This window comes from Typha latifolia, chromosome 3 (assembly GCF_019914945.1).
Source record: "Typha latifolia isolate L0001 chromosome 3, TyphaL0001v2, whole genome shotgun sequence".
Taxonomy (NCBI): Eukaryota; Viridiplantae; Streptophyta; class Magnoliopsida; order Poales; family Typhaceae; genus Typha; species Typha latifolia.
In genome coordinates this window covers 602,892-629,401 of record NC_133088.1, presented here as the reverse complement: position 1 = coordinate 629,401, position 26,510 = coordinate 602,892, and the positions used below count along the sequence as shown (strand labels likewise).

Genomic DNA, 26,510 nt, shown 5'->3' with positions numbered 1-26,510 from the left:
TATCCACGAATATCCTTTCCAGTTAAATATGAAAATTATTGAAGCCCTACGAGATTTTATAAAGGGGATGGGCTTTTGGGCCTAAAAATAATTTGGGCCATAATGCCCTTTTGAGCCTATTAATAATTAGGCCATGATGGGCTTTGGGCCAAACTTATTTACTGTTCGATCTCTATAAAGAAATTTATTTTACCCTCACACGCGCAAGATCTTAAGAAAAGGGCAAGTAATGGGGTCTTTTTACAATACAATTTTTTCAATTAGACAGATTGGGTTTTTTTATTTTTTTTATAGCGGATGCATGTTTGCTATAAGAAAGTGCATATAATATAAAAATATAATTAAGTTGTAAAGATCCTAAGTAATGGGGCAGAAGAAAAATGAGATATTAGTGCATTTTATTTTTTAATTAGCAATAATACATAAATTATGTGCAAATTTAATATAATAATATGTGCATATAATATTAAAAAAATATACGATTTCTTTTTTCAAAATCCCAAACTTTGAAGATTGAAAGAAAATTGCAATTAATTTAAGTTTAATAAGTTGGAAAGAGCCAGCCCCCTGATTTGGCTCTGAGGCCCTGACTGACGTGTTATTTTTTTAATTAAATTCGGTTACGAAATAAGAAAACCGATTCACTCCGATACGGCCATACGGGGAAGAACGAAGCCACGAAAAACCGATTTGAGTTCTTCTCGCCTTCTTTTCCCTGGATCTCGCTTCCGCGAAAACCCTAATCGATCTGAGCTCGAGGTTCGGGAATCGCCTTCTTGTCCGCAACCATGATCTCCCCGAGCAGGCTCAAATCGGTGGATTTCTACAGGTTAGATCCCGGATCTCTCCTTAGCCCTGTATGGTAATGCTGGTTGTTTCTCGGTTTTCGGCCGTAATGGTGAACAAGTTCTTGTTATCGTTCCGTTAGATTTGGTATTTATGTCGTGGATCTATATGCGCCGCGCCTTTATTGAATCTGGAAGTGCTGCGCCATGGTTGTAGTAGAGTTCTAATTTTGACTCGTATTCAACTGATCTTAAAACGTGTTATGGGAAGAACAGGGTCGAAGAAAAAGACGGCTCTGTAAGATTGGCCGATGGTTGTAAGAAAATCTCGGAATTGTTGTGCCACCAATGTTGCTTGTTTAGGACTTAAGACAGATTGACTGGATATTTAATTTGATAACTCTGTTAACATGTACTAGAGAGATCAATGGATAGGCAATAAGTAGCCCGAAAATGGAGACTAGCGATTCAGCGGTGATTTAGATGTTTTATATAAGAGATTAGTAAACTCAGCACTTTAAATAATATACTCAAATTTGAGTCGGATCATCTAGTTTAAGTTGTTAGGTGGTGTAACTTCTGTAGTGGACTAGTAGTAGTCTATCAGTGCTATCATACATACAGATGTTGCTTGATATTGGGTTAACAATTTACATTGTATGTCCAGTTGTTATAGCAGTAAGTGATAGCTAGTCTGACATGGTAAATTTGAGCAGAATACTAGGTTTGATATTATTTATATTGCTGAAGATGTTCGCTTAGAAATATGAAATGAAATCTCCCTTCTGACTTGTCAATAAATGGATATACATACGTCTAGAAGAATTGCATATACTGAAGTTTCTGTGTCAAAGGCTGGATAAATAGATTCCATCTTGAAATAATAGATTCTGTTGCTTAAGAAGTTAAGATAACTACTATGTACTTTATGTCTGTAAGTTATTGTCACAAGAATATTGCATGCTGTTAATGTTTCCTTCTTCTGAAGAAATACAGGACATATAGAACTTACATTTAGTTCAGAAGACTTATTTCACTCAGATTGCATCTTATATGTCTGTTTTCAATGTATAATTACATATGGTCATATGTTGGCTACAGGAAAATACCCAGGGATTTGACGGAGGCATCACTTTCTGGTGCAGGTTTATCTATCATAGCAGCTTTATCCATGATATTTTTGTTTGGAATGGTTGGTTCTCATTATCTATCTTCATTCATTCTTCTGAGGTCATGATGGTTTTACTAGTTTTCAATTTTATCTGCTTCTATCAAAAACATGCATAAAGTGGTATTTGATTTGTGGAAACCATTTTCATTAACTTAGTGTGCTTTCTAGACAAATTGAATTAGGATAATAGCTATGCATCCCAAATTCTGGATATTCACTAGTGGGATCTTTATCTGTTTAAGAACTTTGTCATGAACCACTCCTTTTATTTTCCTTTTAATTAATTTTATTTGTGTGCAAAGAATGGCTGGAACCTTATTTTCTTTTTCCAAGTAATGGTTTTGATGGTTGTGAATAGACTAGAACTTGGAGAAGAAATATTCGAAGGTTGCTTTCTAATTTGCAACTCGCAAGGACATTTACCTAGAATTTATTGGTCTTCAATTGATAAAATTTGTAACCTATAAATATCCAAAATAAATGCACATACCAAGTTGGATTTGACTATACCCTCATAAGCAACCTAAATTTTCTGTCTCAGGAATTTAAGGTCTTCTAATTGCTTTTGCCATGTGTACTTGATGATCCAACTCCAATACGAATTACATATTCTAATTCATTGTCTTTCAAAACAGCAATTGCTACTTTGATGGAATCAAGGAATTAGATGATTCTCATGGATTTAATAGCTCAACTGGCATCTTACTTTTGCAGGAGTTGAATGATTATTTGACAATTAGAACATCCACATCAATAGTTGTTGATCAGAGCTCAGATGGAGAATTTCTACGCATTGATTTTAATATAAGGTAAACTCAGCTGGCAAATTTTGTTGAAAGAATACTGTCCTATCAGCTTTGTGAGGTTTTCAACATTGTTGTGAATGTGTACTTCCTTCTTGATATTTGCATGTTTCACGAATATCTTCCAATTTGATCTGTCACAGAAGAGTTAATTTACTTGAATTCTGTATGTGACAGAAGGTCCCAGTCTATGTAATAGTTGCATATGTGACGCTATATATACACAAACATACATAGATGTGTGTGCATCTACATGTGTTTCCATACCTGTCTAAACTCTTAAGGGTTGATCAGTAGTCTTATGCTCTTTTGAGTTAATTACCTGCTTCTTTATCTGTTTTGTAGTTTTCCTGCACTCTCATGTGAATTTGCATCAGTGGATGTGAGTGACGCATTGGGAACGGTAAGTTGTTGATCTTACAAATTTCTTCTGCAAGTTTTTATGTTTTTTCCCATTCTTTCTTTAGTAGCTATCATATATAATTCTATACCGCTCTGGCTTCTTTCTTGGCTTCTGCTTATGTGTACAAGCAATTCTATGTATATGCAAATATATACATGTGTATTGTAGCCTGCTCACATATACGCAAACATTTGAAAGATGTGTTCCTCTAGGAGTCATGACATGACATGATATTGCATCTTGGCATATTTGGAATTTTGGAGTAATCCCTCATCTGGTTATTTGAAAATCTGACTTGGATTTTGTTTATCTCAATAGAGTAAAATGGATGATGTCACAGTTAGGCAATATGAGTGTAGAAAAATTCTGCTAGTTAGGTGCACTAGATTTCATGCAATTGACCTTTTGATTAGTGTATACTGTATAATAATTTGGAGTACCAGGTTGTCTCAAATGTGGGTACTCCAACTATGCGTCACAGTTCAGCTATCAACTACGAATGTCATTCACAGTCACTCGAAGTGGCAATGATTTGTATAAACAGATTAAGGGATCAAATCAATGTAATACCGGATGGGTATGATACAATGAATTCCTAATGTTGAATTAGGTATTACCGTATTAGAACTCAGGGGAATTAGTATTCACATAAGTTAAAATTTCCCCTTTTTTATAGCACATATCGAGAGGTCTGTCTACCTTCATATACCCCTGAACCTGAAACTTGTGCATATATATCTAGTTCATATGAAGGAAACAAGGTAGCTCCTAGGATCAATTAAGATTGTACTTCTGTTCAATATATTCCTCACACAAACTTTTGTATTTATGATGCATGCTTTAATTCTGTTTTCTGTAATTACCTCCTTAATGCCATTGTTCTGATTGCCTTATAACTTGCATTTGTTCTTAATTATGTACAGAACAGATTGAATATTACAAAGACTATTCGGAAGTTCTCGATTGATCGCAATCTAGTGTCAACTGGATCTGAGTTCCACTCAGGACCCCTACCCAAAGTCAATAAACATGGAGATGACATTGAAGAAGAATATGGTGATGGTTCAATTCCTTTGACTGCTAACAGTTTTGAGAGCTACTCACATCAGTAAGTAGGCAATTTTAGCAGTTGAAATTTACGTTATACTTATTTTTGGACTTTGCATTGCTGATGACATCATTGTAATAATTTTCTGTGACCAAACTGTTATTTTGGTGTTCTTATGCCAGCATAAAATAGCAGCAGGGTTTTAATTCTTGAATGTGAGCTGCTCCTGGATATATGTAAGCAAATGCCTGACAGGAACATGATCCAATATAGTTTATCTACTTGAGCCTTGCAAATGTTTTATCTCAGTAACTAAACTAGGTCAGTCGATTAAGCAAAACTAGGCATTTTAAAACATCTGACAGGCAAATAGTAAAAATAGTAGTCGTTAAATAGAACTACTTCAGCTCCATTCTTATATTAAAAAAAGGTTTTCTCTATTGGCATATGTGCTCATAAGTAGATTTGCGCTCTATCTTCCTCATTTTATTGTCACTGAACTATGCCAAGCATATCATAGTTATTTTCACCGAACTATGAAATCATGACATGAAACCTCTACTTTTATTTAGATAATTAGATGCATGTTTTACTGAATCTCTTTCACTGCGCTGATGAAGAATAGAGATTGATCACGTGCCTTTATTTCAAGCACAATTAACTCAAAGTGATCCTCTTCATAACGTTGAAGTTGGGAGAGATGATGCTATTCCAAATTATGCGATTTGCCTCATACTGAGCAAATGCATTTCAAGACACACCGAGGATCAGTTATCTTGGGACACAAGTATCTGGATGACCTTTTGTTGTATCTAGATTTTCTTTTATCCCAGGATGCCAAACAATGAGATCAACTTCTGTACATCGATAAATGTTACAATTTTGAGTGTAATGCAGTAATTGCACCTCCATTTACTGCTTACAGCCTTACTCTTTATTGTGGAATTAGCATTATTGGTTAAAGACCTTTTCTTTTTTGGGGGGAAAACCTAATTCTGCTTTTGCAATATAGAAAACTTGACCAGTCATCTTACTTACCTGAGTCAAGCACATACAGAGGTATGATAAGTTTTCTACAGAGACAAAATGCTTGAATGTGGTTGCAGACCAACTTTCCATTGATCACTTAGAATTTATGTGCAATAAAAGCATGTCACTTCTTTTCATATGTTTTCTGATGCTTGATTTGCCACCATGTAGTTTCCATTATTAAACTTGTTCTGACCAAGCTTCTTTCATTGGACACTCTCCATGGAGTAGCTTGAAGTAATGCATATATGTAAATAAGCTTATGATCTTCAATTTTGTACCATTATGCCAAATTGATATCTAAGACTATTTTTCTACAATAAATGCAAATTTCTTTTGCAATCTAAATTTATGAAATAATCTTTTATTCAGGTACTCGATCTTGGTTGTCAACTTCTATGCACCTTGGTGTTATTGGAGCAATCGCTTGGTAATCTGTTCATCTTAAAGTACCTTATGTTCATGAATGATACATTAAGCATTTAGACAGATGCTTATTGAATCAGTTGCATTATTAGGAAAATCAGTTGGTTATAATTATTGTGATGTTGAGATTGCTTGGAATATGGAGAGACTTACAGATTTAATGTTTTAAATTGGTTGGTAAGTCCAATCCTGTCCCAAGTGTATAATAGCAATTTTCAATTCAGTTAAATTCTATTTTACCTTTTGGGCAATGAGCTAGTCGACCAGAAGCTTCAATTTGATTAAGTGGTTTTTTTAATTACGGCCTAAGTAATGGTAATTCCATGTGTCTTCTTGCCTATATAGTTGAGTAATGCTATGCTTAAATAAGAATTTAATTTCAAATTAATATCTTAAAGTTTGTGATATCTATTTATTTGCTTCAGAAACCATCATGGGAGAGAGCAGCTAAAATTATGAGGGAGAGGTAGCATCTCATGTCTTGTCTTTATGTGCTAATGAAATTGAGTTTCATGTCTTTTATTTTATTCAGACGCCTTCTAATTTAGTTTTGCTGATGTATTGTTAGGCAATGACTCTTGGCCCTTTTTGTTATGATCTCCAGATATGATCCTGAAATGGATGGCAGAATCATCCTCGGAAAGGTTGATTGTACTGAAGAAGGTGAACTCTGCAGGAGGTATATTCTATGTTATTTTATACTCTATATAGAACTAATTTAATGTAAATTGGCTGCAATTTGATGAATATAAATTCCTTGTTTAGGTTCATGACATGTGCCTTATATAGGCTTATATAGGCTTATATAATGTCATCTAAAATTCTAAATAGCCTGGACTTCAAAACTTTCTCCTTATCTTGCTTGTTGTTCTGTTTGAGTAGAATATTTCTTTTTCCCTGGCATGTAACCAGTAAGTGGTTTAAAGTAGAGGATTGCCTTAAGCAAAGCTGAATGGACAGATATGATCATATAGCTGAACTCAACTAGTTGAACTGGATATTTTGTTGCTGCTGTGTTTTTTTTGAAGTATAAGTGCATTGGGACTAATTGTTTATGGACTTCATCAACTGTTTGACTGTTCCCATCGATTTCACTTGGTATATACTAGGTAATTAAGATATCAAGAATCTGAATCATCTATACATGTTCAAATGCTGAAATCACGGACAACTAACTCGTGCACTTTTAGTTGTTGAAAAGCTAAAGAATGATGCATTGTACTTAAAGAATATGCTACAAATATAGTGATGATCAAGCACATAACTATGCAGAGTAGTCATCTAATTTGGAACTTCCACATAGTAAAATAGGAAAATGTTGATATTATACTGTAGCATATGGTGTAGAATTATAGCAACTCAAGTGTTCCTATAGTCAAATAACAAGTTAAGATTATCTTCATGATAACTGATATTGTTTAATCCAAACTTCTGCTTTGAATACTGATTTCTTCTGCATTATTTTACTTTCTGGAAGGGGTAAGGGAGAGAATTATGGATTATATAGGAAAAGAAATAGAAGCAGCATATTTTGATACTGAATTTGTTATTGTTCTTATATGTGATGCTAATAGAGAGTTTTCAAAGTGTCTTGAATCTTATGAGGCTTGATAAAAAGAATTATTTCTTTGTATTGACTATTTCTTTAAAGGGTACTGCAAATATATTGCTGGTGTGAATAGGTCATTAGTTAGCACATCTTTTATTTATTTTTTCTTGTTAAATTTGATATATCAATAATATTAGTCTTGTTGTCTCTGAAACTATTGAAAATGAGATGCCATGAAGAAAACTTTTTGCAGGCATCACATCCAAGGCTATCCTTCTATTCGCATTTTTCGCAAAGGAAGTGATATAAAGTAAGCACGACAAACCTTTTCATTACCTTCGATGAAACTTGCAACTCTTCACTGAAAATAGGAAAAAAATGCACTGGCTTGAGACTATTGATGCAAACGACTACTCTGAAAGTTTTTTCATTATTGATATCTCTAGTTTAGATGCAATATCTATTTTTTCTTAATTTTCTTAAAAAATTTAACTGCATTGTTACCTCTGGTAAAAAGTAAAAAGTATTTGCGAGAACATTTTTTTCTGGATACTACTGAAATGTCAGCATTCTACTTTTATTATGTTTTCCTTTTTTTAATGTTATTTCTTTTCAAGTTTCTTTAGATTTCATCACTGTGATTGCCACATCTTCCCTTGCAAGTCAGATAAATAAGATTGTTTCTTTTTCTAGAAAATCCTTCTGCTTGTGGATTTTTATGATTATGAAAGGTTCTGCCATTGTATAGAAGAGTTAATTTGGTTTGCAGCCTTTTGGAGTCCTTTACAGTTATTTCTAGCTTTAAATAGTATAACTATGCACGATTATATTTTCAGATTTCAAGTCTATTACATTTATATATGGAACTTTCTGCTTCTGAAAAGAGTAATGTTCATCTATAGTATCCTGTGCACAGCATCTTTGGTCAGAGGTTTCAGTTCATGAAGGACCTGGTTATGTGTTTCTATATGATAATCCTTATAATTACTTATTCTTGAATATCTAAATAATTGCTATCTATACAATATCCTACAGGGAAAATCACGGGCATCATGATCATGAATCTTATTATGGAGAACGTGACACAGAAAGTTTAGTTGCGGTATGATTACTAATGAGAAAAGTTTGGCAGTCACATTTGATATAGTCATTGTGTATTGGTGTTTTATAAGTCTCAGTTGTCATCATAAACTTTTTCTTATGTTCATTTATTATCTAATCCAATTGGAAACATTTAATTATTTGCTTTTCATTCCAAATGACAGGCAATGGAAACTCTAGTTTCACCTGTTCCAAAAGAGGCTCACAATCTGGCATTAGAAGATAAATCAAATAAAACAATTGATTCAGCAAAACGCCCTGCGCCATTAACCAGTGGATGTAGAATAGAAGGCTTTGTGCGTGTTAAGAAGGTAAAAATGCTGATGAGCTTGATACTTCTGCCAGTTAAGTTTTATGACATTTTACAGGAAAATAAATGTTGGGTGCACAGATTTGTCTGTGCAAAATTCCTTATAGAAATACACACCAGTTTCTCTGATGATCATGACAGGGACTGAACTGCATTATTCATTTGTACCATGCTATCTCAGATGTTCTAAAAGACAAGAGTGAAGAGACATGCTACTTAATTATGTATGAGCTGTCGTCTCTCGTATCTTTATTTTCTTATGGCACTAGTTTTGAAAAAGATGACTCCTGTAGAGCTAATATGAAAAATGAGGATACTGAAAACTGCAAAATGGCAAAATGATGGGGGAAAAAAATCAAAGAATTGTACTATATAAATGAAGAGGATGAGTGTCAGTGTTTACCAATTAATTTGTAAGTAGATATCACTTATTAGGTTATAACACGTGAAGGTTAATGGACTGATAGATGGTTACTGACAAAATGATACTTATAGTAAACATTGCTTTGAGAGTAAACCTAATTTAGTGACATCATGGAGAAGACCTGGATATCTTAACCATCTGTCTTTCCATAACAATTTATGTTCTGCCAACTCTCTGCATTGGCTTTTTATCTACTTCTGCTTCAAATTCTCTGATCTATGTCCACTTTCCTGGCCATTATTAATTAGACGAGGTATACACCCTACATTAATGGGAAGCTTGTGTGCTGGAACATCCTTTTTTTATCCTGGTCTCAATTCTGAAACATGAACCGGCAAGGTTATCTGTTGTGGTGAATCAGAAAATGCAATCAAAGTACTAAACCTTATAAAAACTGGTCAAAGTGGATGGGCTCACTAACTGAATAAACAGGGAAACTAATGTTACTCTCCTTTTTGTTTAACCAATTTAAGTTGAAAATTTGCATTTTATGAGTTATTACTGATATTGTTGGCTCTTTTTTCTCATACTTCTTACTGTTTCAGATCTACAGCATGACAGCCCCATTTTTGCAGCTGCGTTTCCTTCTTGTCTGCAGAATATTATCAAAAGTCTTCTCATCTAGAGCTTTTAACAGCTAACCTGATATCCATTCTATGTTCCTCTTGAAATAGGGGAATAGGAACACTATTTTGGTTGTGGACAAATTGGATTGAATTGAATAGAAAGACATGAAATGAATGGAAAAATGAGAGTATTGAAACCATCTTGAAAACTCAGAAGTTCACCACTTGGGCATTTCTATTAATCATTCTGACCTATTCTTTTATATATAGTATTTGGCCTTAACATTGAGTTATTTGATTTAAGTTGGGATTGTAAGCTCAGAAATATTTTGGTACTGTTTGATTTTGACCTAATAGTTTCTTTTTGCCCCTTATTTATGCAGGTTCCGGGCAACCTTATCATCTCAGCTCGCTCAGGAGAACATTCATTTGATCCCTCTCAAATAAATGTTTCTCATGTTGTTTCACAGTTTTCTTTTGGTAAAAGACTCTCACCGAGGCTGCTAAGTGAAGTTAAGAGACTGACACCATATCTTGGTGGAAGCCATGACCGTTTGAGAGGTCAATCATATATTGCTAACCATGGGGATACTAATGCCAATGTTACCGTAAGTCTCTGAATCTTAAAGTGCTTAAATATATATAATTTGTTTATCCATATTATTATACCTAAAGATGCTTCAGTATCATAACTCACCACTTCGTGAGCATCAGTGACATGATATGACCTTGCCATGACCCTTTATGATGATTCAATAAAAATGAATATGGTGTCATAATTTTTCTTTTCTCAGAGATGTTTATCTTAATAATCACCTTTCAGATAGTTATTTCATTGGGGAGATCAAATATACTCTGATTGGCCAGGCTTCCTGACTCATAGGTCAAAGTTGGTGTATCGTTTTTGATTTCACCATTAGTGGTGTTCTCCGAAATATATTTGGATTTAAAAGAAGATTATTTGATTACATATGATAATTCACCAGTGGTGAGAGTTGCAAAACCTTACATTATATGTCAAATATTCTCCAACAATTCCTGGTTAGCCTGGTTAAGTAAGTATTACCTGTCTGTTTGTTGGGGATGTGTAAAGTATACTAGTATTATGAGGATTTCTCTGCCATAGATTTCTAGAGGACTTGTTTAGGTTTTTGGCATGATGTTTGGGTCACTAAGTGCCCATCTGTATCATCTATTTGATTCTTTGATTCTTAGATTGAGCATTACATCCAAGTAGTAAAAACTGAAGTAAGAACGGGAAGATCTTCTCGGGAACATACATTGCTTGAGGAATATGAGTACACAGCCCACAGCAGTTTGGTGCATAGTCTACATGTTCCTGTTGCCAAATTCCATTTTGTGCCCTCACCTATGCAGGTAAGTATCACGATCGTTGTCTTGACCAAATCTCTGTAGTCCCTGGTCTAATTATCACTGTATATTTCAGGTCTTGATATCTAAAGATCCAAAGTCTTTCTCTCATTTCATCACAAATGTTTGTGCCATCATTGGAGGAATTTTCACGGTTTGCATCTGATACATTTAAATGGCCATGTTATCTTGTAATGTTCAGTACATGTGAAGTAGTTCTAAACCTTATATGGTTTTCAGGTTGCAGGAATATTGGATTCTATATTGCACAACACTATTCGACTAATGAAGAAGGTAGAATTAGGCAAAAATTTTTGATCAGGAAGGTGAGATTTAATGATAAGTTCCTCCAAGTTATTCTTTTTTATTACTTAAGAAACATTTTTCTAGTCATAGAACAATATATAATTCTACAAGAACACATGTTGCATTGCCTATTACTCTATTGTACTAGTAATTCCTTACAATTGCTAATATATAGATATTGCCTTTTAGAATATTCTCTATTGCACTTCATCCTCATCCAAGGTTACATTATACCGGACTTATTGTTGCAACTTGCAACAGATTGACACTAATTTCTTCAATAATAATTAGATATATCATGTTGTCCATAGTTTTTGAGGAATATGGTTGATCTGCTAAGAAGAGTATGGAAAAAAGTTCTCAGAATCACCCTGAATCTGGGATGAGCCACCCTGAACCTTCCTAGATTCTTGCTGATAATTAATTATCATACTAGAGGCTGTGAGAGAAATTTCAGCACCTCTGAACCTCTAAACAAGCAAACTGAAGGGCCAAGATCCTCTGAACCTTCCAGTTTAATTCCTAAACTCTTACAGATAATTAAATAGAATTCAGTCTAACTCTTATGAACATCCTCTGCAATTGATACACAGTTCTAAATGTTAACCCTACAAGATCTAGTTATGTAAAGTTTGCTAGAAGCAGATATAATAGTCCACTTGTTATGTGCTGCTTAATGAAGCAGCACATTGAATTGACTACGTATTTGTTGCTTGATCAGATCAGCATAATTTAATTTATGGACGTATTACACCAGGTGGCGAACGTCTGATTGATGTAACACCCCCAGGTGGAGTTGTACTGTGCTAAAGGAAGATGCTTTTGAACTTGTCATGGATTAATGCAGAAGAGCAGGGTCAACTTGACAATTTTACAAAGCATTAGGGAGAGGAGAAAGTAGAATATTGCTCTAGTGTTCTTGTATCACTTAGTCATATTACTTGCTTTATTAATATCTAAATCTACACCGTCTTTCTTGTTCTGACTGAAAGAATAAAATATCTAGAAGAAATATCTTCCAAGCGTAGACAATCTTACATAGTAGATGTATAATTTCAATTAATTGAGCCAATTAACTATATGATATCATAATAGATGTATAATTTCAAGCACTTGGGTGACGCTTTTTCTGCTGAAGTGTTTTAGCATTTATAGACAATCTTACATTCTGTGATGTCGAAAGGGAAAAAAAATGGAAGGCATTCAAAAATAATTACAGGTAGAGAAATCTGCGACAATCTGATGTGAGTTTATCAGCATTAAGGCTTTGGCTTTGCGCTTTGAGAATTACTACATGACGACAATCTGATGGAGTTTATTGGCATGAAGGCTTTGGCTTTGCGTTTTGTGAATTACTATATGATGATAACAATTCTCTTCCATAAAGTCAAGTGTCGCTTTTCTTGGGCTGCACTTTTTTACTAGTTTAGTATTAGTAGGGCCCACGGGGTACTAGGAAAAGAATTCTGAGGATTGAAAAGTAAATGGTGTACCGGTTCAGTTCTACATCCAACTCAAACATTCATACAACATGAGTCTCTTTAGTCATATTAGCACTATCCGACAAATTGGAGAAACATTTCCGAACATCAACAATCAATAAGCTGGCGTGGTTGGGCCTCTGATTCCCTGCCAAATTAATTTGTAGGAAATTCCTCTGCCAGAGTTGCAAAAGAGCTTCTGCTTACAAACATGAATATAGGGTGCCAAAAGAATCTGGGTACCTTTAGGTCAGGAGAGTTCCACACGTATGCCAAGTCATGCTGCACGAAACTTGTTCTGTTCTATGATCCAAGCTAAATCCATTAGCATCCAGTTTGGTTGAAGTTTAAACTGGTTGGGCCGACTAGAAATTTCAAGTGGTTTATCTGATGAATATGCATCAATTATTCTGCTACCTAAATCCCTACAGCAGATGTCGGATCTCATCAGTTTGTATAGATCAGAAGAACTTTCAGCAGTTCTGATTGAAATTCGAAGAAACAAGAAAGCTTGTGGTAGGTTATAGATTAACAATACAACTATTAAATCAAAGATTATACTAATGTAATGCTACACCAAATTCATGTTCGGCTGACACTAACATGGTGCAATTTTTCTTTCTTTGTCCATGTTTAAAATAGCCTTCAACTTCTTCTGAAACAGTTAAATCTTTTTTAATCCTACCGTCATATAGCTAGAAGTTCTGATTATATATAAGTAACGAGTTGAATAAAACATGCTCAGTTGGATCTCTTGAGAATTGTAAATTGAAAATCGAAATTAATACATCATCATGACTACAGATTTATAGAAGGAGAAAACTAATTTTAGATTCTCTAAGAAATAATCTTATATCCCATGTCCATTAAGGCAATAACCAGTAAAAGTGAAAGTGCTTTCTTTAATATGCACATATACTTGTATAAACTCGCATATGAACAGCTATGCTATAGCAGCAACATGGCATCTAACTAGGATATAAATAATATGAATCTGCTATTAAAACTTTCAGAAAGCCTACAACAGAAAGTATAAAAATCCATAAATTTACATGATCATAAGGAGAGTTACCTGACGAAAGAGAGAGGAATCCGAGAGCCCTGGAGAATTCCGGCAGTAGGTAAAGAATTAGTAATTTCAAACACTCAAATCAATAAAAAGGAATATTTCTCATTAAAAAAATGAAATCCTGGCTGGACCTACAAACCTTCAAAGAATACTATCAGGCAATAATGCCACAGAAATTCTTCTTTTTGCTCACACCCCTCAAAAGATTGCTTGGCAGGTACCATAGTTTTAATGGCAAATGATACAACCTCAATAAATTAAATGCCCAATCTTCACATTCCAGCTTCCTCTTATCAATCTCACCACTTTAGTCCGCATAGATGTTGGTGTGCCTTTCACAAGCACAAGAACAAGAGGCTTTGTCTTCACCACACTCCCCCAGTTGCAATATATATACCCCGAAGGCCCTGTCAGTCTGTCACATTATATCCCCCATTTGCCACATTATTATTGTGCTACATCAATTATGATGACATTATGAGTTCTTGACAACTCTCATCATTTCCTCTTCCTTTAAAAGTGACTGGGAGCATATCTAAGAATTTATCGAAATGGCCAAACTTACATACATACTCTAGGAAGATACATACACTAAATGTAGATGGTGCAACACCATTTGTAACAATATCATTCAGCACACTTATAGCTTCTTGAAGTTCACCTTTGCTGCAAAATTCCTGCAAACTAGAATGATAAGTTATGATATTTGACCGGAAACCCTTTTCTGTCATTCTTCTTAAGATATCTTTGGCTTCCTGCACCTGCATGTTTTTGCAATAAGTATTGAGCATACACGAGTATATTACTCCATCAATGTTTATTCTATCATTAGCCATATGATGCAGAAGCTTCTCAGCATCTTGGATTCTCCCTGACTTGCACAGTCTGTCTAAGAGTATGTTATAAGTCTTGGCATTAAGTTGTTGTCCTTTAAGTTCCATCTCTTTCAGAAAATGCTCAGCTCGATCAACATTGCCTATCCTGTACAGACCACATACCAGTGTAGTATAAATAACTGAATTTGGTTCAAGCCCATGCTTTTCCATATTGATTAGAAGCTCTCCAGCAGCTTCAAGATTTCCAATTTCACAGCAGCCCTCCATTAAGGTAGAGTATGTAATTACATCAGGCCTAAGACCATTCTTCTCCATCTCAATAACCAAATTTTGTGCAGCTTCAAGTTGTCCAATCTTACAGAACCCATGCATCAAGGTAGTATACACAATAGTATCAGGCTTGAAACCTTTTCCAATCATCTCCAGAAAGAGTTGGTTAGCTTCATCCATCTTTCCCATTCTGCAAAAGCCACTTATCAATATGTTGTAGGAAATGACATCAGTAGACCCTGAAGTTTCCATGTGACGAAGCAGTTGCACTGCATCCTCTATTCTCCCTGCTATGCACAACCCATTGAGCAGTGTACCATAGACTGATTTATCAGGATCTAAACCTTCTTGACTCATGGCCTCCAAAAGATTTAATGCTTCTTCTACCTTGCCATCTCTACAGAGCCCACCCATAACAATTGTGCATGTGACTCTATTCGGCTTTGGACCATCGAAGACCATCCGATGCACCATTCTTACTGCATCTTCCATCTTCCTATTAACGCACAACCCATGAATCAAAGCATTGTAAGTCACCACATTCGGAGCAACACCCTTCTCAGTCATCTCTTCAAAAAGCAATCTTGCTTCTACCATCAAATTTTTCCGACACAACATATCAACGAAACAGGTATATGACACAACATCTCCTATAATTCCCATCTTTATCATCCTCCCATAAATTGCTCTGGCAGCATCCACCTTACCCTCCTTGCACAGTGCAGAGAGAACACAATTGCAATTGACCATATTAGGTTCCAACCCAAGAAGCAACATCTCACGAATGAGACCCAAACCCAAATTGGAATTCGAGCAACCACGTGAAACTAAGCCAATGAGCATCGAGAAAGTGTACTCATTAGGCCACAACCCTCTCGCCTTCATATCATCAAACGCCTTAAGAGCATCTTGCATTCGGTTATCATCGCAAAACCCCTTGATGAGGGTGTTGAAAGAGACGGCATCAGGGGCGAGACCTCGTTCGCGCATGTCATCGAACACCTTGAGGGCGAGATCAGGGTGACGGGACTGGCAGTGACAGTGGGCAACGATGTTGAGGGAGACGAAGTCGAGAGGGAGGCGGAGGTGGCAGAAGTAGTCATAGAGGGAGATGGCAGCGGCAAAGCGGCGGGATTTGGAGAGGGAGGAAAAGGCTAGGTTGACGGCAGACGTGGGGGGAGGGGAGTCGGCGGAGAAAGATCGGCGGAGAAGGAAGGAGACAGCAGCGGCGAGGTCGACGGAGATGAGAGAGGAGGAGTGGACGAGGGAGAGGAGAAGAGGAGGAGGAGGAGGAAGAGAGGGAAGAGAGAGGGATCGGATCACAGTGGCAATGGAAGAGGGAGATTTGGATGGAGATAATGGAATAAGATTTCTTGTTCTTAGGATTGGAAACATATTGGAATTTGGAAGCGTAGAAGTGGAGGGAAGTGCGGAGAGACTTTAGAAAACTGAAGAGGATGGAGGACGCGGGGGAACAATCGAATAGTGGGGAATGCAATGCTTCTCTGCAAATTAAGCTCTAGAAAGATTCAGTTGCAGATGATACGCTGCTTTTATGAAGCAACTTCTTCAAGGTGGTCTATTCTCTTCTACTAATAAGGAGATTGTATCCTAATGGTTACTGTATTCGAATTCTACTTGCAATAAGAGTCTATTTGAGAATACTCATTCGATATAGTCTCTTAAACTATTTCAACACTTATCTCATTGGCACAAGAGGGACTAATGTTACTCTCGGCTAGCCAGTTATCACACCTCCATATTTTGGCCACAAATGAATTTTGTTTGGAAATGCTTTGTTTTTCGCTGTGGAAGTTTGGCATTGATGATGAAAAAATAATTTTCCAAAATAGAAATGAAACAAATCCATTAAATGGTCTTAAAAACAGCAGTGTCTCAGATAACATCACAACAGTGAAAACAATTTCTCGAAAAACTGCCAAACCTAGCCATCCCCAAAATTTTGGGAATAGGAGAGATTTGGAATGAGAGGGTGCCAAACCTAGCCATCCCCAAACCTAGTCTTCATAGTATGTCCATTTTCCCTACTGATTGTTATAAATTAAAGGGACACTTTGATCTTTTTGTGTGAAAACTAATGTTTCTTAAGCATATACACATGAATAAACACTGCAAAATGGGACAACTATATACATGCTTCATGCATTTTTCATTTCACAAGAAATACAGCTAGAAAGCCTCGTGAACCGAAAAGGCCAGAATCACTAGTAAAAGTGAGCTACATAAGTATAAACGTAAGTGCTCCATATCTTCGACAAAACATAGGTAAAAGTACTTTTTCACAGTTTCAACCTCATTAGTTGTAGCACTGCGAGGTACAGCAACGAGTCCTATGAGACACAAACGCCATCTATATTGTTCTCCTCAAACTGAGGCTTTGGTTCCAAATCAATGAACTGGTTTGACATGCTGGCTAGATGTGATATACTGACTCTTCCTTGCCGTTTTATATAGTCTGCGACAGCCTTCATTTCCTCAGGTGAGATATATATGTATTTCCCGCGATCATCCATGACACCAGACAATCTCCCTGCAGAGCAAATCTAGCTATTTAGTTCAGAGAAAACCTTCTTTTTTGCTAATTCATCGGCTACAGATCTTGCAGCAATGAAAAATACATCCAGCTTTCAAGGTTTTCAATTAGCACTCTCATGTTAGTACTCTCAGGACCCATAGACCAAGTTGTCTTTTCAAGCTAGGCAAGTAATTGGACCAAAAAGGAGGGTGTTATGGATAATAAGCTGTTACTCAGATGTGATTGTTTTAAAAAGAGATGTTCCTTGAAGAATTAAAGAGCTTGCAAGCCATACCCATTGTTTCCAATGTTGTGATCCGATTGATGCAATCCTGCAGAAATAACAAGTAATTTACTGAAAAGAAGATGAGAATAGTAATGACAACAAACAGATGTTTATTAGACTAAAAATGAGGAGCAAAATATTTATGACAGGATATGAGGAAGAATACTAGTCATGACTACAATGTGTATATTAAGCTAGATAATCAATCTGCATGTTTAATGAAATTAAAAAAAGTTTTTTCTTTATGAAGAAAATAAAGATGTTTAAGTCATTATTCTAGCTCAGTTATTAGGTCTTAGAAATCTATGATAGAGGTCATGAGTTCGATTTCTCAAATAAATATCAGAGTTAATATTTAGTTAGATTTTTCATCGGAATAGTATGTGCGTATAGTTTAAACTTGTTATAATCTATGAGAGAGTTGGCATAATTGTCCAATCTATATATCGAAATAAATAATTTTTTTGCCTAATCTATAGCCTACGGGCTCGTATCAATTAAAAAAATATATTTCTGCCTTCATTTAATACAAGTCTTTGAAAGAAAGGAACCCAATATAATCACACGAGATTTCAATTATACGGGTGGAGACATTTTCAGCAATAACATTGCAATTTGAGGTACTATTTTCTTTTTACTATCAAACCAACTTTCCAGAAGGTTTTCACTTTTCAGTACTCCTAGAAGGTTTCAGCTTCTTCTTTTTATTGTTCAAAGAGAACCACAAAACGAAAGACTAATAGGTAAGAAGAGAACATGCATGAAGAGCAATTCTTTAGCTTGTTTAGTTCTTTTCACCAAACATCTAACACCACCATATAAACGAAAGCTTCCTGATAGGACGTAAAATGATCATATGCAAATTCATCATAACTTTCAACTGACAAATGAATAGTTCATAGGATTTAAAATACCTGAGTTCGCATCTTGAATTCTGCTGCAAGATCCTCCAGAGGAACACACTTTTGTTTCTGCAAAAGTTACGTAATAAAAGTTCAAAAGAAAAGACATTTTTACTTGATTTACTGGTAGTTGTGCATAAAAGTCTAGACTATTATTACTGAAATTGAAAGAAAAGAAAAGCCATAAGGATGTAAAGAGGATAGTCGGCCAACGTATGATTCAACTTGTTGTCACAAAAAGTAATTGTCCAATTTTGAGCTAACAAAGGAATTACAAATGAAGTTATAACAGAGGAAAAAACCTTAGAAATAATGAAATCATTACCTCATGCAAAATTTATTGGTGCTAGAAAGTACGTTTTGAAGGAAACTAAAGAAAAGAGAGAGAACAATCATACCTTAATGTATTCTATAAAATTAAAGAGTAAACCATGGCTCTCATCTTGCATCTCATTCTCTGTTGTACCTTCAGCATCAACAGAAAATTCACCTTTCCATTTCTCAAATTCTAAAGCAGCAGCTTCCTCCTCCTTGGCCTTCCGAGCCCTAGCTTCTTCTTCCTATATCAACCAACAAGATGCTGAGTACAAAAGGCTTTCTTGACTATAATAGACTATGTACATAAACAAATAGATTCACCGACAATCAAACGCTCTTGGGCTTCTCGTTCCTCATCCTTCTTCCTCCGCATGTCAGCATAACGATCCTGCTTTGTCTTTCTTGATTCACGTGCCACTTCCTCAGCCTTAAAAAAAATGTAAACAGGCGAGTATTTAGATATTAAATCTTAAATAAGGAGAAATAACTTATGGTTAATTCACCTGGCGTTGTGCTTCACGCTCTTGTTTTTTCTTCTCCTTCTTTTTAGATGCCTTAGCAACATAATAATCCTCAGGAACTTCTTCATCACTTTCAACAACAGCTTCTGAAAAGTCAAATTTCAGGTAATTATCAAAAGACTAGACATGATGGAGAGAACCAATTACCCAATTAACTGATAACTTATCACAAACCTCTAGGTCTACCAGAATGAGCTTTTCGACGGGATTCCTATTTTATTATTAATTATAAGAATTTAACCTCATTTACTTGTGATCATATGAATATAGAACATCAAAAGCTGTAACTTTTTCTCCAGAAGTATAAAACTAAAATTTCTGCTCCAAGTAAAAGAAGAGCTAAGTTTGTCAAAAATCTACATGAGATTATTTTACTCCACAACACCAGAAGAATAAAGTTAGACATGAAAATAGAATACGACAGTAAATACAAGAAATAAGAAAAGGATCAAATGTAAGACTATAAAGAGATAAAAAAACGGAATAACTACCTTCCAAGCTGGTTGAAGCAGCAGATGAACTTTCAGCAGCTGGCCTCCGACGCATACGGCGAGCCCCAGCTGGGCGGACTACTCTTTCTTCCTGCACGAAATGGATTCATATAGTACAGGAACTCAAAATATCAGCAGGATACCTTCTTAACCAAAGATATTCAAATTATCACCCAGCACTACATATAACTTAAGCTGAAAGATAGAATAGTTGGTATGTGTCTTAAAATATATTGCTCGAGGTTGACTTTTGATGCACAATATTATCATTTTTCACATTGCTGGGTTATAGCCTGACATTGTCACATTTTGTTTAGTTAATTGATGTCTTTAACATTTGCCTTGATTGAGAAAGGTACTTTCTGCAGAATTTTTGCTGAAATCAAGCAAAGATTATGAAAAAGAATGAGTTGTATTCACTCAAATCTGAAGTCCTCTAACAATTCTCTCACTTTTCTTTGGTATCGAAAATCCCATGGTTCCAGGTTATCATTGATATGCTTCGTTGTCTATAACTCATATGAATAGAATGGCTTTAAAGATCCCTCACATAGATTGTTTCTTGTTGTCCTTGGTTGCACTATTTTGAGAAATTTTGATTGATATTTGTTCTTTTATTGGATAGGTTTATGACATAATTTCATGGTCTTCCTAGATCAAACCATCGACTATGATAGATGTGACAATTGAACAATGTTAGTTACAAAGATAATTGCTAAAGAAGCAGGAATAAAACATGTATCACCATCTCAATCAATAAGAAGATACCTCTGATTAATTTGGGTTATTTATGCTAACTGCCTTCTGAGAAAAGAACCAATGGAATATGCAACGTCATCATTCTCCAATTATAGTGGATAAATGCAGCCACACTTTAGTTAATTTGCTGTTTTATGACTCTAATACAAGGACAACACTCTGCATGAACTAGAAGGTTTCCCTTTGGTTGGATGATGGAATAATTGCATATACTGACAGATGTAATTCAACCTACCAACTCACATAGTAGATTTCATGTCAAATCCCTCTCTCGCCTAATTGCCTCGTGTGGACCATGCCACAAAATTCCACAGGGTTAAGTCCAGTTCATGACAAATACTCTGTTTGCATCTCCCTAATCCCATATTATTTTTGATGAATCCCTAATCCAATACTGTTGGGAAGATTGGACGATGGTGGTAAAAGGTAAATGATGAATCACGACATGTGCATATAGCACCCAAGACGACATGTATGTAAAACTCATAATTTTTTTTTCTTTGATCGTGCTTCTACTTGGAAAGAACAGTTTCAAAAATCAAAACGAGTATGTTTATTAAACAGATAAGGTGGCCCATAACGCCATCCATGTTTAATATGAATTCACACCAATTTGATGCCTTCATTTCGTTCTCATAATTCAATAATAACCCTTTATTTATCTATGGTAAAGAATCACATCGATTTCGCGTCAATCCTGACATAAATAACCTAAAAGATAGAAGACGGCGAACAAATGACAACACTAGTCCCTAAAGGAAGCCGATATCATAGAAAGTTAAGATATGAACGAAATTAGGTTTAAAAGAAGACAGTGGGGGATCCAAATCACCTGCATCGGCTGGCGTTCTTCTTCGTTCTCGTCCGGGGATCGACCGATCTGATGACGCCTCCATATAAGGAGTGGGAGTAGGGCAACCACGATAAACATACAAAGAATTCCAGCAATTATCTCCTCCATTTCTCTCCTTGTCTCTGTGGCTTTCTCTCGAACAAGTTGAGAGCGCTTTCAGAGCAGAAGAGGAAGCGCTCTCTTAAGGTCGTGCTTGAAGCGGTCCGAGTAAATAAACCGGGTTTGGTGCGGTTTGGGGTTATGTTCGGCTTAAGACGTGGTTTAGACAATTTTTGAATTTAAATTAGTCTTAAGGCCATGCAAGTGTGAGGAATTGTATGTGTTATTATTTGGTTTCAAATCGAGTTAGAGCGAGCTCAGTCTAGGTAGGTTGGAGTGCTACTAATCAAAGATTAAATTAGATTGGTTCTTTTCTTTGAAGTACATACAACTACAAGAGCCTAAAAGTTTCTTCTTTACCAAAGGAATGACAGAAAACATACACATAAATGCATAAAAATTATAAGGAGGCCTTTTGAGTTATTTGCAACTTTTTCCCACCGCTCTTAGGGTTTGGCGCATGATTTCTTCTCTCCATATTCGATCCTCCTTGAGGGATCTTCTCTCTCACTGCAACCGACGAGGACTCTCCTCTCCTCTCTCCTAGCCCACGGCGGTGAGGACTCTCCTCTCCCCTCCCCTTCCCTAGTCCCTAGTCCCTAGTCCCTAGTCGACAAGTAGGGGATGGGAACAACCTCTTTTCTTCTCCCTTATCCTTTTCTCCTCTCATTCTCTCTAAAGTTTGAGTTTTCTTCTCTATTCACCTGCGCACTCTGTCACTGTTCCTTGTCACCGCCACACCTCTCCTCTCTCGATGTTGTCATCTGCTGCTCCTAGCCATTACCGCTCTTCTCCCCTTGCCCTTCCTGTTGTAATCGCCCTCAGTTTTTACCTCGGCCCCCTCAACTGTCACCTTTCTCCTCCCCTTGCCCTCCCTATTGCCAACCCTTGCTCGTGAAGATACCCAATTGCGACAAAGGTCATCGGAGCCTCGTTCCGATCAATCTAGCTCAGTTGACCCCTCATTTCTTCGCTGCCCGCCACTTCATGTAGTGGCTTTGAGGTAGCTTGTTGGTTTGGAGATCTTCATTTTTGTCAAACTAGGCTTTATTGTGGGTTTTTGTGTATGCGAGAGATTGTATCTATTTTGGAGTTGCCTTGGCCTAGCCTGTTTCTCCCTTTTCCTACTTTTATTTTAGGGTTTGTAGTTTGTGTTGTAAGTTTGCTATTTCATGGCTATTATGGTGTCGATTATGTCATGGGATGTTGAATCGCCTCTGTCTGCCTGCATTTTCTTCCAAGCTTCTTGTTGCTTCTATTTGAATGAATTGCCGTGCCGGTCTACGAACATTCTCTTAAAATTTTTTTATAAAAAAAAAAAAAAAAGAGCTCGAGAACATAAGAAACAAGCATTTTAAATAACTTTAGACTCCAAACATGCCAAGTTTTATTCTAGCAGTTCACAAAGGCATCTCATAGAATATCTCAAAAACTTCCGAAACAAAAGTAAAGCTTATATGAGTCCTAATTGATGGATCAACCACCTAAATTCTTCACACCTTGTGCAAATTTATTGTACAGTTCATATTAAGCATTTCTAGGTTGTTACACAATATCCTCCTGCATCGCGACTGACAGTTCCTTCAAAGTGTAAAGAGATTAGCGATGCTGATCAGATGTACTTCTGAATAATACTAATAATACAATCCAAGCAAGTCATGGAAATAAAACACCTAAATCTTAAAAGATAAGAATATACATAAATTAAATAGCTAAATGGAGTTTTGTACAAAATCAGAGAGGCCACTCCATATAAAGGAACTTCCAACACCTAGAATAGTTTACACAAATATTCGCAGAATGCCTAGAAACATACAGAAATATATCTTCTTATATTACTTGAACTTGGTTTCGTGCTTCATGACTTGCATCAGCCTCTTCAATCCCACGTGAAGATGAAGCTCTTGACTTCCATGATCTTGTCAAAGATTTTTTTGAAAAAGAGAGAGATGAGTTCTTACTCTTCTTACGTGTTGTTTGTTGTTGGGCATTTGGTAAATCAGATGCTGAAGTATCTGCATAGATCCCTGAAGATGAACGGAATTCTTGAGGTTGATCAAGATCTGTTATATTATTACATCAACAAAGCCTTTAGTCCCAATATAAGAGTATGTAATGATCCATGATATTAAATGTCAGACGATATCTCATAACAGGAAGTGGAAACTAAACAAGATCAGTATAGCAAGGCTAAGATTAGTCAAATGGAAATAAAAGCAGAGCTAGAAAAGAAAAACGAAGAGGCAGTTGATACTAATTGCCTCATTTACAACAAACTCGATCAATATTTAGTGGAGATAAATATTTTGACAATTTTACTTAAACACTGTGAACTATCATCCTTCTTCACACACCCGTAATTTTTTTTTAATATACATATAGATTTCATGAACTATTGAAAACCTCCTAAACACCCCATTTCGATTAGATATCCTTTACCAGCGTCGTTAATATGCTTTTCCAACAACAAGATCAGGTCAGAAAAAGGCTAAAATATCAGTTGAAAGTGAATTAATTTCTCCTACCTCTGAAGACCAAAAGCTTTAGTCAGTCAAAATGGTATGAAACTTTTCAAGATGGTATGAAACTTTCTTTATTTATGTGATACCAGATGCAGTGAAGGCCAAAAGCTTTAGTCAGTCAAAATGGTATGAAACTTTCTTTATTTATGTGATACCAGATGAAATTTGGGACTCCTGTTTTTCTGATAGAAAGCCAAAGATAATTTGAGCTAGTATAAGACAGGTTGATTTACTTAGTACCCGACTAACTAAGGAAATATAAGCTAGTTCTAGGTTCACAAATAAGCTGGCCATAGAAGACTTCTTTTCAAGAAATAACTGGCCATTGAATACATCCGTTTTTGCTAGCAAAACAAACTAAGCCTCTAATTTATTTTTGACATCTGTTAGTTTCTCCAGCAATCAGATGTAAATCTTAAATCTGTTTTACTGTAACATTCTGAACAAAATCTCAAAACCAGGCGGATGTTAACCAAATTTTGTTGACCAATAATGGTTGCATTATCCGTGTCCTGCTACATCTTAATATCTCAAATAGGCAATGTTCCCACTATAAATCTATGAGCAAGCCTACAAAACCAGTCTCTTGCAGTAACCTTTACCATTATCCACAAGTTGCCCTTCTTAAATCCTCAATTATACTACTGTATGAAAAAAAAATATTATAATAGAGGATGAGAATTAGCATGGATGAGTGCTGAACAGCTCGGATATGATATGAACATTAAATGTGAGGTACTCTTTGAAAAGCCTATAGATTGTTTCACACAATATCTTGTATACAAATTAAAGAACCACCTGAAATCTCAGATATGCATCACTCTTCTATTTCCTTTCTTCCTTTTTCCTGTCTAAATCATGATAAGAGAAAAGAGGAGGAACACACCTTCAGAAACCCAAGAAGTTCCCGTGGACTGCCCGAAGTTGGTAAGAGATGTTGATGAGAAATCAGATGCTGTCTTGAACTCACTCATCTGCAATTGTTCAATTTGGAAAACAAAGCAACAATCAGTGGCGTCATAAGGAGTAACAAATTTGGGCCATTTGCCTTAGAAGTTCTTAATACAATCTTTATCATACCCAGCTAGGAGCATTATCAGATGAGCTGCCCCAACCAACATGGGCCACGTGTCTTACATCTGTTGGGTACCCAATCTCCATCTCATGCTCCTTCACAGCTGCAAGGAGAGAACCACCATTATTGTAGCAAACTCAATTCACAAAAGAAATCTGAAACCCAATAAGCTTAAAGACGTGAGGATGTAAAAGAAGAAGACAGAGAAATATGCAATAAAGATCGTTACCAAAGATTTGGGCAATGTGCTTGAATCCCTTGAAGAACCCTTTCACCTTGGTTGCCATGGGGAAGCTGCCCTCCGAGCCACTAGGCCCTGTGCACAAGCAGAAGAGGAAGGTAACCAACATTAATGGTGGAAGGCAATTGAGTTAAGACATGGGGTTTGCTTTTACGAGTCAAGTATCTGGATTCTATGTAATAAATGGGATGCATTCATTGAGCATTAAGTTCCCCATTATTTTCAATTAACAAGAGAACCTCTTGGGTTATAATAATTTGCCTCATACCCCAACTCTATTATTTTTCTTCATCAATTTTCATGAAAACAAATTTGATAAGAAAGGGAAGCCAACACAAAGAACAAGGATGCAGAAGAGCATTAAAAGGGATTACCTCAATGGAGATGCTGATGATGTCCTTGTGGTTTCTAATATGTGGGTCTTCAAAGGTTTGAAGTAGAAATCTCCTCCCGGTGAACTCCATCTTCAATCATCTTCTTCTGGTGTTACAATGAACCATTTAGACATTGGCCTTTGTTTCAAAGCTAGAGAGAGAAAGAGAAACCAACAACTGTATGACTTTCTCAATTAGGTCATAGAGGGAATGGGATTAAAGAAAAGCTCTGAAATTAGTGCATAGCATTTCTTTCAAATATGGGGTGGTTAAGCGGTTTCCCCTCTCTCTCTCTCTCTCTCTCTCTCTCTCTCTCTCTCTCTCTCTCTCTCTCTCTCTCTAATGTTAGGCAAGTCACGGGATTCATTTTCTTCAGATGGGCACTTCCAATATTATTTTGTCTTCATGATTGTGACATTTTTATTCTGCAATCAGCCGGCATTCCTACAAGCCTAATGTGAGTTGCTGCCCATAACAGCAGTAAGGGAAAAAAGAACACTTTTTTTTTTATCCGATATGCGTAGAAGCAACCCAATGTAAAATTGCCATTCAATAAATCCTTACTTGTTTTATCTCCATGCTTAT

General features: G+C 36.1%; 4 protein-coding genes across 6 annotated transcripts; 1 reads left to right on the top strand and 3 right to left on the bottom strand.

Annotated features, from left to right (window-relative positions):
- The first annotated feature begins 580 nt into the window (after nucleotides 1-580).
- On the top strand, nucleotides 581-12,314 carry LOC140784352 (protein disulfide isomerase-like 5-4). Of its 2 annotated transcripts, none has more exons than XM_073131713.1 (16): nucleotides 581-829; nucleotides 1,887-1,977; nucleotides 2,671-2,765; nucleotides 3,105-3,162; nucleotides 4,086-4,270; nucleotides 5,612-5,669; nucleotides 6,091-6,131; nucleotides 6,270-6,344; nucleotides 7,468-7,524; nucleotides 8,250-8,316; nucleotides 8,480-8,626; nucleotides 9,999-10,223; nucleotides 10,831-10,992; nucleotides 11,063-11,140; nucleotides 11,227-11,312; nucleotides 12,050-12,314. In XM_073131713.1, exons 1-15 carry the CDS (start codon nucleotides 789-791, stop codon nucleotides 11,302-11,304), a joined length of 1,458 nt encoding a protein of 485 aa, XP_072987814.1. In that variant the 5' UTR covers nucleotides 581-788; the 3' UTR covers nucleotides 11,305-11,312; nucleotides 12,050-12,314. The 2 variants fall into 2 exon arrangements, with proteins under 2 accessions (XP_072987814.1, XP_072987815.1); XM_073131714.1 differs by having other exon boundaries at nucleotides 630-829; nucleotides 12,014-12,149.
- A 499-nt stretch (nucleotides 12,315-12,813) lies between these two features.
- LOC140783389 (uncharacterized) lies at nucleotides 12,814-16,504 on the bottom strand. Its single transcript, XM_073130265.1, has 3 exons — nucleotides 13,982-16,504; nucleotides 13,846-13,874; nucleotides 12,814-13,198 (listed from the first exon to the last, which is right to left on the bottom strand). The coding sequence occupies exon 1, from the start codon at nucleotides 16,341-16,343 to the stop codon at nucleotides 14,307-14,309; it is 2,037 nt and encodes a 678-aa protein (XP_072986366.1). The 5' UTR covers nucleotides 16,344-16,504; the 3' UTR covers nucleotides 12,814-13,198; nucleotides 13,846-13,874; nucleotides 13,982-14,306.
- A 582-nt stretch (nucleotides 16,505-17,086) lies between these two features.
- Nucleotides 17,087-22,299, bottom strand: LOC140785355 (DDRGK domain-containing protein 1). The gene is made up of 8 exons (XM_073133224.1): nucleotides 21,594-22,299; nucleotides 20,003-20,093; nucleotides 19,494-19,597; nucleotides 19,316-19,417; nucleotides 19,071-19,232; nucleotides 18,685-18,741; nucleotides 17,780-17,816; nucleotides 17,087-17,499 (listed from the first exon to the last, which is right to left on the bottom strand). The coding sequence occupies exons 1-8, from the start codon at nucleotides 21,720-21,722 to the stop codon at nucleotides 17,300-17,302; spliced, it is 882 nt and encodes a 293-aa protein (XP_072989325.1). The 5' UTR covers nucleotides 21,723-22,299; the 3' UTR covers nucleotides 17,087-17,299.
- A 1,094-nt stretch (nucleotides 22,300-23,393) lies between these two features.
- Nucleotides 23,394-26,319, bottom strand: LOC140785356 (CRIB domain-containing protein RIC10-like). 2 transcript variants are annotated; one of them, XM_073133225.1, is made up of 5 exons: nucleotides 25,926-26,319; nucleotides 25,540-25,626; nucleotides 25,316-25,413; nucleotides 25,122-25,209; nucleotides 23,394-23,776 (listed from the first exon to the last, which is right to left on the bottom strand). In XM_073133225.1, the coding sequence occupies exons 2-5, from the start codon at nucleotides 25,595-25,597 to the stop codon at nucleotides 23,544-23,546; spliced, it is 477 nt and encodes a 158-aa protein (XP_072989326.1). In that variant the 5' UTR covers nucleotides 25,598-25,626; nucleotides 25,926-26,319; the 3' UTR covers nucleotides 23,394-23,543. The 2 variants fall into 2 exon arrangements, with proteins under 2 accessions (XP_072989326.1, XP_072989327.1); XM_073133226.1 differs by having other exon boundaries at nucleotides 23,394-23,740; nucleotides 25,926-26,265.
- Between the last annotated feature and the right edge of the window lie 191 nt (nucleotides 26,320-26,510).

Bases quoted from the DNA above. Each gene is read 5' to 3' on its own strand.
- LOC140784352 (XM_073131713.1), top strand. From the start codon at position 789: ATGATCTCCCCGAGCAGGCTCAAATCGGTGGATTTCTACAG. The intron at 1,978-2,670 runs GTTGGTTCTCAT...TTACTTTTGCAG, and splicing joins TGATATTTTTGTTTGGAATG to GAGTTGAATGATTATTTGAC. The intron at 5,670-6,090 runs GTAATCTGTTCA...TATTTGCTTCAG, and splicing joins GTTATTGGAGCAATCGCTTG to AAACCATCATGGGAGAGAGC.
- LOC140783389 (XM_073130265.1), bottom strand. From the start codon at position 16,343: ATGTTTCCAATCCTAAGAACAAGAAATCTTATTCCATTATCTCCATCC.
- LOC140785355 (XM_073133224.1), bottom strand. From the start codon at position 21,722: ATGGAGGAGATAATTGCTGGAATTCTTTGTATGTTTATCGTGGTTGCC. The intron at 19,418-19,493 runs GTGAATTAACCA...ATTTTTTTTAAG, and splicing joins AGCGTGAAGCACAACGCCAG to GCTGAGGAAGTGGCACGTGA. The intron at 17,817-18,684 runs GTATTTTAAATC...TTATTTCTGCAG, and splicing joins AATTCAAGATGCGAACTCAG to GATTGCATCAATCGGATCAC.
- LOC140785356 (XM_073133225.1), bottom strand. From the start codon at position 25,597: ATGGCAACCAAGGTGAAAGGGTTCTTCAAGGGATTCAAGCACATTGCC. The intron at 25,210-25,315 runs GTATGATAAAGA...GAACAATTGCAG, and splicing joins CTGATAATGCTCCTAGCTGG to ATGAGTGAGTTCAAGACAGC. The intron at 23,777-25,121 runs GTGTGTTCCTCC...ATAATATAACAG, and splicing joins AACTTCTTGGGTTTCTGAAG to ATCTTGATCAACCTCAAGAA.